Source organism: Triplophysa rosa, unplaced genomic scaffold (genome assembly GCF_024868665.1).
Source record: "Triplophysa rosa unplaced genomic scaffold, Trosa_1v2 scaffold25_ERROPOS5509801+, whole genome shotgun sequence".
NCBI lineage: Eukaryota > Metazoa > Chordata > Actinopteri > Cypriniformes > Nemacheilidae > Triplophysa > Triplophysa rosa.
In genome coordinates this window covers 86,510-101,370 of record NW_026634279.1, presented here as the reverse complement: position 1 = coordinate 101,370, position 14,861 = coordinate 86,510, and the positions used below count along the sequence as shown (strand labels likewise).

At 35.9% G+C, this 14,861-nt stretch overlaps 1 protein-coding gene and 1 non-coding gene across 2 annotated transcripts; one reads left to right on the top strand and one right to left on the bottom strand.

Moving 5' to 3' along the window:
* Positions 1-33: 33 nt before the first annotated feature.
* On the bottom strand, positions 34-105 carry trnaa-ugc (transfer RNA alanine (anticodon UGC)). Its single transcript has one exon. It is a non-coding gene; the product is annotated as a tRNA-Ala (tRNA).
* A 4,532-nt stretch (positions 106-4,637) lies between these two features.
* LOC130550231 (butyrophilin subfamily 2 member A2-like) lies at positions 4,638-10,722 on the top strand. The gene is made up of 6 exons (XM_057327653.1): positions 4,638-4,818; positions 8,257-8,358; positions 8,441-8,473; positions 9,126-9,167; positions 9,276-9,302; positions 9,579-10,722. The coding sequence occupies exons 2-6, from the start codon at positions 8,262-8,264 to the stop codon at positions 10,148-10,150; spliced, it is 771 nt and encodes a 256-aa protein (XP_057183636.1). The 5' UTR covers positions 4,638-4,818; positions 8,257-8,261; the 3' UTR covers positions 10,151-10,722.
* The last annotated feature ends 4,139 nt before the right edge of the window (positions 10,723-14,861 follow it).

Sequence of the window (14,861 nt, the reverse complement as noted above, 5' to 3'; positions counted from 1 at the left end):
GCTGTTCAACTTTGCTCACAACAAGAAAGCACCTGGAGATGCTGGGGATTGAACCCAGGACCTCATACATGCAAAGCATGCGCTCTTCCACTGAGCTACATCCCCACACGGAAAGTGAGTGCGTTTGTATATACTAATGGAAAACCTGGGGATTGGGCAGATGTGGCTAGATAGGTCAGAGCGAGCGGTTTTTAGTTAACGCAGCCCAATCAGTGTATATTAGTCTGCAACTGGGCTTAAGCTTTGTCTTTGAAATGCATCAGAGGGATATATTGAACGGTGTGGTAAAATCGAAAATGCAGCTGCTTGTATTTTTAAACAAGCAACATCTTAGAAATTGAACCCAGGACCTCAAACATGCAAAGCATGCGCTCTACCACTGAGCTACACCCCCACGTGCTTGACTTTGACCGAGTGTATTTGACATGGTTTTTATGCTCACTGTAGATTTATTGTACAATGAGGTCCCTTAGCTTCTTGTGCTTGAGCAGCGCTTCTTACTGCAGTCCCCTGCTATATTTGGCTCGACGTAGGCTTGTGGCTAGCTGGGCCTGTGACCTGGTTCCAGAAAGTGCGTCTCATTTCTCTACTTTGTGCACCGTGCAATACACATGGGAGCCTCTTTCGGTACCAAAAACAAGGTGTTTTTTCAAACTCTCAGGTCAGCCCTGTTGTCTTTGACGTGTGTTTAAAACTGCAGGTTTTGATTTGAGATGGTGACTCGTTGGTCTAGGGGTATGATTCTCGCGGGTTCAAATCACGGACGAGCCCTGTTGTCTGCAACAATACGACTTACTTGTCGTGAGCGCCTTTACCGAAGCCGGTCAACTTTGCTCACAACAAGAAAGCACTCGAGTAACGCATGTTGACTTTTACTCTAGAAATAATCTGTCTGCATATCTTTCACACCTTCATTTCTCATTACTCATTACTCATTAGTCTCTTGATTCTTTGTTAAATATTTCGCATTTCTTGTTTCAAGACAAAGAACACCTTCCAAAAATTTAGGATCACTTGTTCATTACTTATTCTAGTTGGCGCTGCCCGTCATCTCACTCTGCCACTGTCTTGTCTTGATAGTGTTTGTACTTGTGCCATCTGTACTTGTTTACTCTGCACTTTATATAAAAACTATGTGTTATTTAGCACCTTAGTTGTGGAGGAACGTTGTTTCATTTCACTAGTTGAAATGACAATTAAAGAAAATTGAACTTGAGCTTTAGAGTCCTCCAGTGAATCTCAGATGTTTCGAGCACTGACTATAATGTACATCACATTGATCAAATGTTGTTATAAATAATGCTCTATAACACACCGTGTCAGAAAACACCATACAACAAAAATAGAAGAAATTAAACTTTTGTAACCTGAAAGATCATGGCCGTTTCTCAATTCTAAGAACGCAAAGAACGGACTTGTGTTCTTGTGGAGACCGGTCTTGCGAGGTAGCCTCAGAAGAACGAACTTGGATGGACGTGCCGTAGTGTCTTCTGGGACTTCAAGCGGCTTCCGTACGAATGCAAGGCTGCATTCTATGCATCCTTGATATCGAGAACACATTCGAGTACTTTCATGCGTTCTCTGTTCTTGTGTTCTTGAGTACTGAAACCGGACTTTGACGGTTATTGATGATGCAGAGCAAAAACACGAGGACACAAGACAGCTGAAGAACGCATATTTACAAATGGCCCATGTGTTTAAAGAGACCAAACAGAACACCAGAACTACTTGATCGGTTTGAAACAACCAAATAAATCTCTGACAGCGAGTCATCTAAACCAACTTTATGTCTGTTTCTGGATACCGGTTTTTACTCTGAAATCAATATAAATGTGTGTCATGACGTATAGTGTCAAACACAGATCATGAAGAAGATGCAGCCTGGATCTGATGCTAGAAGTCTTTTGTAACTTTAATGTTGATTAGGCCTAAATCCTCAATGAGATGCTTTGTAGGAATCATTCTGCAAGAAGAAGCGTAATTGATCAGACACATCTGTTTCTAATAATTTGGACAAAAGCGGAAGATTTAAGATCAGAATCAGAAAGAGCTTTATTGCCAGGTATGTTTGCACATACAAGGAATTTGTTTTGGTGACAGGAGCTTCCAGAACACAGAAACAGCAACAACAGTACACAGAGACCATAACACAATAGAATACAGTACACAATGATTTAAATAAGGGCCTATGGGTATAAAAAATTAAGAAATACAATACAATAAACATAAGATAAAGATATAGTGAGTAAATCTAAGTGTGTAAACATGCACAAGTAAAAAATAAGAATAGACTATTTTAGTACAAGGTTGTCACGGTATGGTGAGGCAGAACCCAGGTGCAGGCAGACGAAGGGTTAACAAAAAACTTTTATTAATATAAAATAAAAAAATAACACGAATAACAAAACAAGAATGCAAACTTAAACAATGTTCAAAAATCAAATAATAAGTCCAAGTGTACTCACTTTTGTTGCCAGTTGTTTAGACATTAATGGATGTGTGTTGAGTTATTTTGAGGGGACAGCACATTTACACTGTTATACCAGCTGTACACTCACTACTTTACATTGTACCAAAGTGTCATTTCTTCAGTGTTGTCACATGAAAAGATATAATAAAATATTTACAAAAATGTGAGGGGTGTACCCACTTCTGTGAGATACTGTATTTATTGACAGATTTTATGGATAGTGTACCACATCTGAGGATTTTTTTAAATATCTGTCCTGCATTGTTAGCCATTGAATTAACTGACTGAAATGGTTACATTTAAAAACTATCTTTCTGTGGTGTTTTTGCTGTGATGAAATCACGTGTTTAATCACGTCACGGCTTGTGAAATGGTTTACTTCAGTTTAAGGAATGTCATAAGTTACAACATGCAGACGGTTTCAATACCTGTCTAAAGTTTAAACAGTTTAGTGGGAAAACAAGTGTTCATTAACGTTAAAGCACATCACCCCACTAAATACCAAAGTTAAAGACTACAGTCTAGTCAAGATATGAAGATAAACATTCACACAGAGAGAGAGAGAGAGAGAGAGAGAGAGAGAGAGAGAGAGAGAGAGAGAGAGAGAGAGATAGTGTGTGGTTTTATCACTCTGTTTATCAGCTGAGGGGTGTGACATTCATTCAGATGAAAGTAAAACTAAATCAGTTCTCAGGAACTCTTGTCAAGTGCTGAAGAAACACATTTCTGTTTACATGTTTATGGCATTTTTCCACATGTTTCAGGTCCTAATGGAGTTCTTTAATGTTCACAGACTTCAGTCGGCATGTGTTTAATCACTGACACCTGATGTGATGCATCTCACTGTTATTACCGTGATTGTAAGTATTTTATTATACTGTATCAACTATAAATGCCATTTGAACAACCTTTCAATAATGTATTTTAATGTATATGTGACGCTGGACAACAAAACTAATCTTATGGGTTCATTTTATCATGGCGGAGACACAACAGTTTAAAACTCTGGAATCTGAGGGTGCAGAAGAATCACAATATTGAGGAAGTTGTTCATCAGAGGCACTGTATCAGGCCATCCCTCCAAGTTTTCATATATTTATGGTAGGAAATGTATAAAATATCTTCATGGAACACGATCTAATATCCTAATGATTTTATGGCATAAAAGAAAAATCTATAATTTTGAGATATTTTTGGCTTTTACTCAAAATCTTCTCGTGCTACTTAAGACTGGTTTTGTGATCCAGGGTCACAGAAAGATTCAGTTATTTATTGATTTATTCATTTCATAAATGTACTGAAGCATTGATATTGGGTAGATCTGTGCGTGATATAGTCCATCATCTTTCATCAGTTTGCATTTAAATAAAATCTGACAGATTAACAGATCAACTCTTCCAGAATTCCATTTATGAAACGATCAGTTCTGGTCCTTGACTCTGATTGGTTCTAAGCTGTTATGAAATCCCCTTTAACCCACTGCTTCTTGGGGCTATTATATCACATGATCTTCACCAGTTTAACCAGACTGAGATGACTATAATAAATGATGTGGTACTTTATGTCAAATGTTCTCATATCGTCTGTGTGTGCTGACTATTTGTAAACATGTTTTTTTATCATTTTGCTTTTCAGTGACGTGTCATTCAGAGATGAAGTTCATCTGTGTGATATTATTGATTATTTCTGGAATTACACAAGCAGGTAAATGTATATTTGTTTAGGTGTAAAATATGAGAGAGATCCTGTATTAATTAATTAACCAATGTTTGATTCTTGTTTGCATCAAGAGTATTAGAATAAATGACATTTAAAATGTGTTTATTCCTCTGAAGTGTGGAGTACTTGAGGTGTCTCTCTGTAGAGAGCAGGACAGACATATCATCTCTTATGATCATGTTTGATACACAACACTGGACATCACTGACACATTTAGAAATGCAGCAACTGTTTAATTGTTGTGACAAATGAAATGTTTCATATAAATCTGATATCAGATGAGTACGAGGTGATCGGGCCTTCAGCTCCTGTGATGACTGTATCTGGTGAAGATGTGATTCTGCCGTGTTCTATCAAACCCAACATCAGTGCTGTGAACATGAGAGTCGAGTGGTTCAGACTTGATCTGAAAGACTCAATAGTTCATCTGTATTAAGATCATAAAGACATAAACACAGATCAGCTTCAGTCGTACAGAGGAAGAACTCAAGTGTTTACAGAAGAACTAGAGAAAGGAAACACATCACTCAAACTCTCAAGAGTCCAAATCTCTGATGAAGGACGTTACAAGTGTGTCATTCAGTCTTAATCCTGGAGTGATGACTTCACTGTTCAGCTCAGAGTTGAAGGTGAGCAAAATAACATTGATGTGAGGTTAGTTATTTCAGTTACATAAATCATTTCTGCTACAAATGAACATTAAAGTTTGTTTCCAGACCATATTGTTCTCACACAACTACACCAAAAGTGACAAAAGTCCAAATGTTACAATTTAGGCTACTCCATTAGAGATTTTATTTATGCATCTGTTAATGTATATCCACACATCCATCCAATCCTCCTCTGAACATCCTTCCATAGTGAAGGGACACGCATGTATTGATATGAGAGAAAGCGCCGTACAATTATGACAAAATTAATTATGACAATTTTTGTTAGAATCATAATTGTTAGATATTTCTCCTGATATTGTACTTAACATTTTCATTCTGATTCATGGAATTGACATGTTTTCATTTCATTGATGTGTCATGCACAGGCTTACTGTAAGTGAAAATGTTTTTCAAGCCTAGATAACAGTTGCTCGGAGCTGCTGACATGTTTCAATGATGCTTTGTTTTGGACAGTGATTAAGATCATATAAGTTTAAATATATGGTGACTTACACACCCCATAAAAATACATATGATGATAATATTTAGCCTACGTCCATGAAATCTCCCTCAAATCTCTCCATGAAAATGCATCAAAACTTTACACAGATTTACAGGAGACCGTCTTCTGACAGTGAGAGAAAAACACAAATCGCTCCACACGTGTAACTATGTGAAGGGTTTGTGTTAGAATAAACCCAGCGTTAGTTTGAGAAAAACAACAACATAAGCAAACGTTACTGCGCATGCGCGCATTCGTGGACTGCCCTTAATTTCCGGTACACGTTCACAAACAAAAGAGTGCCTGTAGATTATTTCTGATAACAAGCAAAAGAAACGAGAACTATGGAGGACTAAACCTGCAAAAATTATAAATAAATGAATGTATAAATAAATAAATATATAAACGAATAAATGTAATAATATGAAAATAAATACAGGAATGAATGGTTTGATAAAACAAAATAATTCGTTTTAGCTATTATTGATCTTAGCTTTAACTTTTCTTTTCATTTTTTAAATTGATTTATTATTTTTTGTGTCCATTTTTAATTATTTTTTATTATTATTATTTTTTATTTTTAGATTATTTTATTTATCATTTCCTTTTATTTTTACATTTATTTATTTATACGTTTATTTATTTTTATATTTATTTATTATCGCATGTATTTATTTCCACTTTTATTTATTTATTCTTGTATTTATTCTTACTTTTCTGTGTCTTGTATGATAATTAGATGGGTTGGTCTTGCCTACTATTGGTTCAGCGTAGATTGAAGCGTTTGATCGATTACTCTTGACTTGTTTTGGACTAACGTCACGTCACTCACTGATCGTTTGCTTCGTGTATAACGTTAAGTAACTATGGCGGGCGCACAATTAGCTAGAGAGTTACAGCATTTAGCCAATGAAGTCGATAACCATGCATCAAATGACTATGTGTCATTCAGATTAGATGCATTTATTGATGATTTATTACAGATTGACGGCGAGATAAATGACAAAGTTCTTCCTCGGTTGTTAGCCTCTTTGCAGCACATTCAAAGTCTGTGCGAGTCAGAGGGTGCTATGCTATGGTGGCGTTACAGTTCAACTGGTGAAAATCATAAAGCACAAAATGTAATAAGGTTTAACTACACAGATGAGCTTGTAAACCGAAGTCGCAAGCTAACGCTTTGTCAAAGTGATAGTTATAAGCAGCCTTTCGGTTAGAAAAAGCGTAAAGATTTAATGTAACATGATGTAACATAATGTAAATGAATTGAGACATAGTGAACTTAAGTCACAAGTTAACACGGTAGTAATGAGCATCGTTCTTTCACTACAGGGGCCATCAAATGGAAACCATTCCTTCTAAAAAGACGTGGTTACTAAACGGTACTCGTAAACTACATTCCATAAGAGATAAATAACACAGAGGTCACAAGTTAAAACGGGCATATTCCCTTGATTCATCCAGCTGCATATTGTTGTGTGACATCTTGATATTATTGCAAAGATCCGCAGCAGCTAGCATTGCGAAATAGCTTAGTGTGATTGTTACCGTAGTGACACGCTGCCTCGCTTTATTGTATGGGTACGAATCCCGTGTCAAATCGCTTTATTTATTTTTTCACCTCGCTTCAGCCGTTACGGGCGATCATACCAATAATTTGCAATCTTAACAAGAATGTCAAAATCATGTAACAAGAAAGTCTGTGTTTATTAGACATCTTAATATCAAGTCGTCTTGTGCTTTCAGAATCGACGAATCTGCTGAGGTCGTTCATGCACCTCTTTGGCAGAGGACCTGTAACCGGAACTTGGTCACCACCTTAGCACCCCCTGACTCGCACAGATTTTGAAGAACTTTGTCATTTATCTCTCCGTCAATCTGTAATAAATCCTCAATAAATGCATCTAATCTGAATGACACATAGTCATTTGATGCATGGTTATCGACTTCATTGGCTAAATGCTGTAACTCTCTAGCTAATTGTGCGCACGCCATAAACGTTATACACGAAGCAAACGATCAGTGAGTGACGTGACGTTAGTCCAAAACAAGTCAAGAGTAATCGATCAAACGCTTCAATCTACGCTGAACCAATAGTAGGCAAGACCAACCCATCTAATTATCATACAAGACACAGAAAAGTAAGAATAAATACAAGAATAAATAAATAAAAGTGGAAATAAATACATGCGATAATAAATAAATATAAAAATAAATAAACGTATAAATAAATAAATGTAAAAATAAAAGGAAATGATAAATAAAATAATCTAAAAATAAAAAATAATAATAATTAAAAATAATTAAAAATGGACACAAAAAATAATAAATCAATTTAAAAAATGAAAAGAAAAGTTAAAGCTAAGATCAATAATAGCTAAAACGAATTATTTTGTTTTATCAAACCATTCATTCCTGTATTTATTTTCATATTATTACATTTATTCGTTTATATATTTATTTATTTATACATTCATTTATTTATAATTTTTGCAGGTTTAGTCCTCCATAGAGAACAACCGTTCACTTGGCTAAACTTTTTTCCAATATTTTGAATTTAGACTGCGATACCAAGGTCAACCGCTAGATGTCAATGTACCACACGGTTTCTTTAAATACGACCAAACTGCAGACGCCATTCAACAAATTGTTTATTTAATAAAATAAACATACAACAAAATTCAAGAAATTGTTTATTTATTACAAATAGTATACAATAAAATAATAATATAAATTAATATTAACATAAATTAAATAAAACATAGGCTGAATCTTTTTTATTATTATGAATTAATTATTAATTATATAATTATTAGACACTAGCCAAACACAGACCGGATGTTAACTGCAGTCCGATGAAACGGATTGTTTGTACTCATAAATGAAGAATAAACAGTCTCAGTTTTGTTTTGCAGGTGAAATGTTTCACTCTTGGAAGTCTTCAGTGATTTCATTTGCTGTTGTGCTCAGTTTGATTGCTGCAGTGTTGATCGTTGTATTCGTCTATAAAAAGAGAGGTAATATCCATGTCATATAATGCTGTCTGTATGCAGTTGTTAAGTAATAATATCTTTTATTTTAATGTTGTTTTCTCTTCAGGTCTACAAATGGATCACCAGAGAATAAATGAGGGTAATTTTGTCTCTTGTGTTTTTTAAGTTATTGATAAATTGTTTGGTGAACTGAATACTTGATTAATGGACATCACATAATAATGGGTTATATTGGATTTAACAGTAAAACAAACACAGTTTTTGATTTCTTATTTGATTAAAATAGTGTCTGTGTTTAGTTGTAAAGGGTTACAGAAGTGCATCAGCTAACATGAACTAACATTGAGGAATGCAGTTTTCAGCATTTATTATTAATGTTTATACAATTGTTCGTGTTTGTTCATTGTGCACCAACTCATGTTAACTTGTGATTTAAAAAACATGTTAGCAAATAAACATGAACTCGGATGAATAAATGGATTTTTGATGAAAGGTATTGTTCATGTTAGCTATAATGCATTAACTCATGTTAACAAAAACAACCTTATTGTGAAGTGTTGAAGTAATTTATTTGTTTGGGTCAACATGAATTAGTTTGTTTAGGGTAAATACAATTTCTGTATGGTTAACTTTCATTATTTTTTTAAAGAAAGCTCAATGTTGTCATGATCAGGTAGCAAATATTAAAGCCAAGTGTTATTTAAATGTTCATGTTTGTTTGTGATTTCTTGTGTTTTTACTTTGTTTTACATTCTTTATTAAGTTTTCTCTTGTCGTTGAACTTTTTTCAGAGCGTGAGACACTTTTGCTGAGAGAGGAGAGCACTGAAAGTGGTGAGTTTGTTTTAAACTGCTTTATTACATGATTTATTACAGAACATTTCTTGTAATTTCTTGATCTCATAAATCTTAACTCTCATTCTGTTATGACTCTCTTTTTAGCTACTTCACTGTTAAGAAAACGTGCAGGTAAGTTTGATCACATCATTGAAGTGATGTAGCTGTTACAGGTGAATGTATGCGGTCATCACATTAAACATCTTTGTTATCATATTTTATCTGTTTGTAGTTTTGATATTTATTAGATTTGTCTTGTTTTCTTCAGTGAATTTTCTCATGCAGCGTGTTTGTGTTTCTTTATTTCTCTGTAAAGTGACTTTAGTTTCTAGAAGCACAAACTAATATTATTATTCTCATCATTGTTACACATTCATGTGTAAAGCCGAATTCTTCATATTTTAACAGTGAATGTGACTCTGGATGCTGATTCAGCTCATCCTCGTCTCATCGTGTCTCATGATGGCAAACAAGTGAGATGTGAAAACACAGAACAAAGAGAAGAGAATCAAGAAGAGCAAAATAACACGTTTGATAACTATCTGGGTGTTGTTGGCACTGAAGGATTCTCTTCAGGATGTTTTTACTATGAGGTTCAGGTGGAGGGGATGATCGAGTGGTATGTGGGCGTGGCCAGAGAATCTGTCAGCAGGAAGGGGCCGGTCAGTCTGATTCCTCAGAATGGATACTGGACTGTGGCTAAAGGCACTTTCAGTTTGTGGGCTTGTGAGGATTCATATGTTCTTCTTTCTCTGAGTGTGAAGCCTGCGAGGATCGGGGTGTTTGTGGATTATGAGGAGGGTCGGGTCTCGTTTTATGATGTGAAGTCCATGACTCATATTTACTCTTTTAATGGACAATCTTTTAATGAGAAAATATATCCTTTTGTTTCTTTGGGTTATAAATTGTCTAAAAACTCTTCCCCACTCATCTTCTGTAGTGATCTCTCTCCTTTGGGAGATTCATACAAGAACACTTAAGGTATTGTGTTAACAAGGCAAGTCATTGACATTCTGCTCAATGATGTACAGATGGAAGCACTCAAAGTTGCTTTTGATAATGTTTGCCAAAACCATAAATGTGTTTTTACACTACCAGCCAACAATCACATTTAGGAATAATGTTAAAGTCATAAGAACTATAGATACAAATGGAACCATGTTGTGGCAAAAAAATCCAAAATAACTGAAAATGCTGTTTTGAATCTTAAATGGCTTGCCTAGAATTGTATTTCTTGAGGTCTCGCCCTGAGGTGATTTTTAAACAACATTGACGGAGTTCACATCTATTCTGAGCTCTTACTGTCTGCTTTTCTTCATTAGCCTGTTCAATTCAAGTCATCCTTTTCATACACATAAATGTAAATATACGTAAATGAATATATGCACAGGTTCTTATGAGGGAAAATTTTCTCCAAAGCAAGGATTCAGACTATACTGTATCATTTATGAAGATGTGCATTTGTTGGGTATTGAATCCATGACAATCATCATCATGTGATAGTTCAGTGACACTTTACCCAAAAATAAAATGTAATTATTAAAATAAAATGTATTACATTTATTCTCTCTCATGTGGTTGTAAATCTGTATGTGACTCTTTTCTACAGTGAAACACAAAAGAAGATATTTTGAGAAACGCCTCAGTGGTTTTGTGTTCATACAATGAAAGTCAGTGAAAATACCTTCTTTTGTGTTCTGCATTTGTTTGACTCTGAACATTGTGGCCTTTTATCACCATTAATACCTATGAAACCAATGATTAAACTACGACTACAGCACACAAGTGTTTACAACAGTACAAAACTAATTTAAGTCACTGATTGATCGTAAGATCTGAATTGCTTAAAAGCAACCTGTTTGTGTGTGTGTGTGTGTGTGTGTGTGTGTGTGTGCGTGCGTGTGTGTGCGTGTGCGTGTCTGTGTGTGCGTGTGTGTGTGTATGTGTGTGCGTTTTAAAGACGATGAAATTCTGACTTGAGAGTACAGACATACACTTTGTGCTGTATTTAATTTCTTATTTCCTTATCCTTTATATTTAGGGGTTTAGGGTTAGTATTCTTCTTCTCCAATGGTAGTCTATGGTAGCCCTATGAACCGTACGTAGGAAAATGGTGAAAATTGGCACACTCATAGAGGTGGTACTCATTAGTCACTTGACCAAGTATGGGCTCTCTAGCACTCACTCTATAGCGCCACCAGCAGTTCAAAAATGCACTTTTCAAATGGCTGTAACTTTTGAACCCATTGATGTACAAAAATTCTACTCGGCACACGTCATGCACACCTCGCGCTCATCGCATTCCATGCGTTACACTAAGACTCCGCCCATTACAGTAGCGGCCATCTCAAAAAGTACAATATTGCGTTTTTTTGCTACTAGTCCTAGGAATTGTGACTGATTGTCACGAAAATCGTCTGAGACGATGTTTGGACTGAGCCGCACAGAAGTACTGCCCGGAATGGAGATGTTGCTCAAAAGTTACAATGCCACAAACTTTTCAAAGTCGACCCAAAAATGGATCTCAGGCCGTATCTCAAACATTTATCGGTCTATCGGTACACTGTAAAAAATGATTCTGTGTCATAGTAGATTTCATGAAATGAATTGAGTAAACTTGACTTAATACAATTGTGTACAAGATATTCTGTTTGTATTTCTGAGTTTCGTGGTTATCATCTTTCAGAAGAGTGGTGCTTGTGCTCAGGTTGTGGGAGAGCTCAAGCTGTTTGTTTTTTCACTCAGTGAACAGTAATGCTGCTAATGTCAGTACTGAGTCAACTCTCAGCTTACTTGTACATCATATATGTTATAAACAATAATAAATGTTAAACTGAAGTTAAGAAAGATCAAGAAGTTATCTCCAATGCTCAAATTAGTATTTCTTCTTGATTTTTTAAAGTTTATCATGTGACGTGCTTAAATATTTTAGGTAATTTTACTTGATTTATTCGTGGAATATTGCGTTAAAAATATGCTTTAAAGTACTTAAAAATATTTTGTGTAATACTGTTACCTTAATTTTTTTAAGTAAATAGCTGTGTCATTTTTTACAGTGTACAAGTGTCACGGTCCCACCGTCTTGTTTATGAAATTCTAGTCGTGTGGTGGGATCGGGGCAGAGTCGTTGGGTTTTATGTGAGAAGACCATGAGATGTTTATACCTCTCATGTGTTTTTCCAGTGTCTCGTCTCTGTTCCCGCCATCTCGTTTCCTCGTTATCCTTCCCTAAGTGTTTGATTACCCACACCTGCCCTGTGTCGTTATCCCTCGTTTGTCTTCCCTTTAAATACCCTCTTGTTTCTTTGTCTTGTGCTCTTGGATTGTACTGTGTATTATGTATGTGCGTGTATTGCGGTGTCCTGGATTTTGTTAGTGTTAGTGTTAGTGTTAGTGTTAGTGTTAGTGTTAGTGTTAGTGTTAGTGTTAGTGTTAGTGTTAGTGTTAGTGTTAGTGTTAGTGTTAGTGTGCTTACCCGTGTTCCTGTTTGTGAGTTTTGTGCCTTTTATGATTTTAGACGTTTGGTCGTGTCTTTGAGTTTGGTTTATTTGTCTTGTTTTCATTTTGCCCCCTCGTGGGAAGTCTCTTGTTTTAGTGATAGTTCTTAGTTTCGTTTTTCCCATTGTGGGTGTTTTTGTTTGTTTTTTGTAAAATAAAGATTTCTGTTAACCCCTTCACTGCCGTTGCCTGCGCTTGGGTTCTCTCTTCCACCACGCTCTGGTCGTGCCAAGACTTTGTATGCTTCACACCTCGGACTGGGGGTCCTTGCCAAAATGGGGAAGAGCGCCACCTATGGGTCGCGAGATTTGAAAAATGGATATTCTTGCTCGTAACTTTTGAAATGTTTGTCAGAAAACCGAGATCTCGGTGTGGCCTGTACGCCATTTTGAAATTTGTCATCAATCGTGATATCTTTTGAACCGTATGATATATCGGCACCAAATTTGACAGGCGTCACCAAATTACAGTCTCAAACGTACCCTTAAAGTTTCAAGACAGCTCCACCTTTCGTACATGAGAAATTACTCTTTTATATATTTTTTATTACCCTTGAACGCTGCTGGGTCAAGCAAGCCAACTGAGTTGCACACTTGATAAATTGCAAGTCTTGGGTGCAAGAGGTCGCTGGTTTGAACCTTGTGTTGCACATTTAATTGGCTGGGTGTGGTGGGTACGCTGGGCAAAGTGTGGGCTTGGCCCCGGTGGTACTGCTTGCAGTTCTTGTCTTTATTATTATTCTTTATTTTGCTATACTTTATTAGTTATAGATTATATTCACTTCTTTGTTATACCATGGTCTTTTTTAATACTGGATTCTGATTGGCTGGAAGGTGTGCATTAAAACCCTTTAACGCACAGCTAGCTCCAGTAAGTTTGATTACATTTGAAATGTAACTGACAAAATCACTGTAATTTTCACCTGTTTGATCTAAACATCAATAAAAGACTTAACTTGGCAAATGACCATGGTATAAGTGGGATAATCCACAGCTAGCTGTGCGTTAAAGGACTCCGCTTCGCGTCGGGTGGTTCTTGGCCTCCACGTCGTGCATTAAAACCCTTGGATTATCCCTTACATATTCTACATTCTGTTGGATGCTGCATTTGTATTGTCTTCACAAGTAGATACGAGTTTGCAGTGGTCTCATTCTCAAGGTTCATAATAATGTCACGAGACGAAGCAGTAATTTTCCACTGTCTATGTTGGTATAATAACACCTGCTCAATGTGTTTCCAGTCGGACGAAGTCAGACAAAGTTAGACGTATAGTGAACTCTAGAGAGTGAGAATGGGCATCTGAACGCAACTATGTTTTCTCTCTATAATAGACTTTGTTCATTTTATTATAACATCACTTCGTCTTCCGCCTGCTGTTCTTCCCCCCTGACATCCAAGTCTGCAGGATAGTTAGATCGATCAGTTTTGGGCATATCAACAAAATGCAACAACCCTACTTTATCATTTTGGATCAATAACAAGATAGTAGAATCTATCAGATCTGTCAGAGTCTATTAACATGTAACCGAATTGCAATGTGGAATTGTTGTATATGCACAAAATACAACTTTTCCATGTATTTCAGATTTTCTTTATCTATAGGCTACATGTACTATTTAATTCAATATATTAATTCAGAGTGGCATAAACTCTGTCTTAAAAATGTCAATGTTCAATGTTCTTAACACGCACTAAATCTATCATTAGTGCTCATTGTAAGCGTCATGTTTAGGAACTCGAGATCTTATGGGTGCTGTGCCTCTGAGGATTGTTTCAAATATCTTCTTTGCTAATAAATTACATTTTAGAAGAATCATTCTGTGCTGGTTCTCATAACATTTCTCAATATCACATTTAGCTTCAGTTTAAGGAATGTTAAACAACAGGTTTTGTATAAACGGCTCTTTAAGCTACAGATGCAGTCAAAAACCTGTCTTTAAACCTGTCTAAAGTTTTAAAGCAGGTAAACAATTGTTTATTAAAGTAAAATCACACTAATCCACTAAATACCAAAGTTATAAACTCTATAGTCTAAATATAAAGATGCACACACACCTGTTGATCAGCTAGAATAATGTGAAGGGTGTGATATTCATTCTAGTAAAAGTAAAAGTAAATCAGTTCTCAGGAACTCTGTCAAGCGCTGAAGAAACAGGTTTGTGTTGACATGTTTTCATGATACTCGTCCTAAAA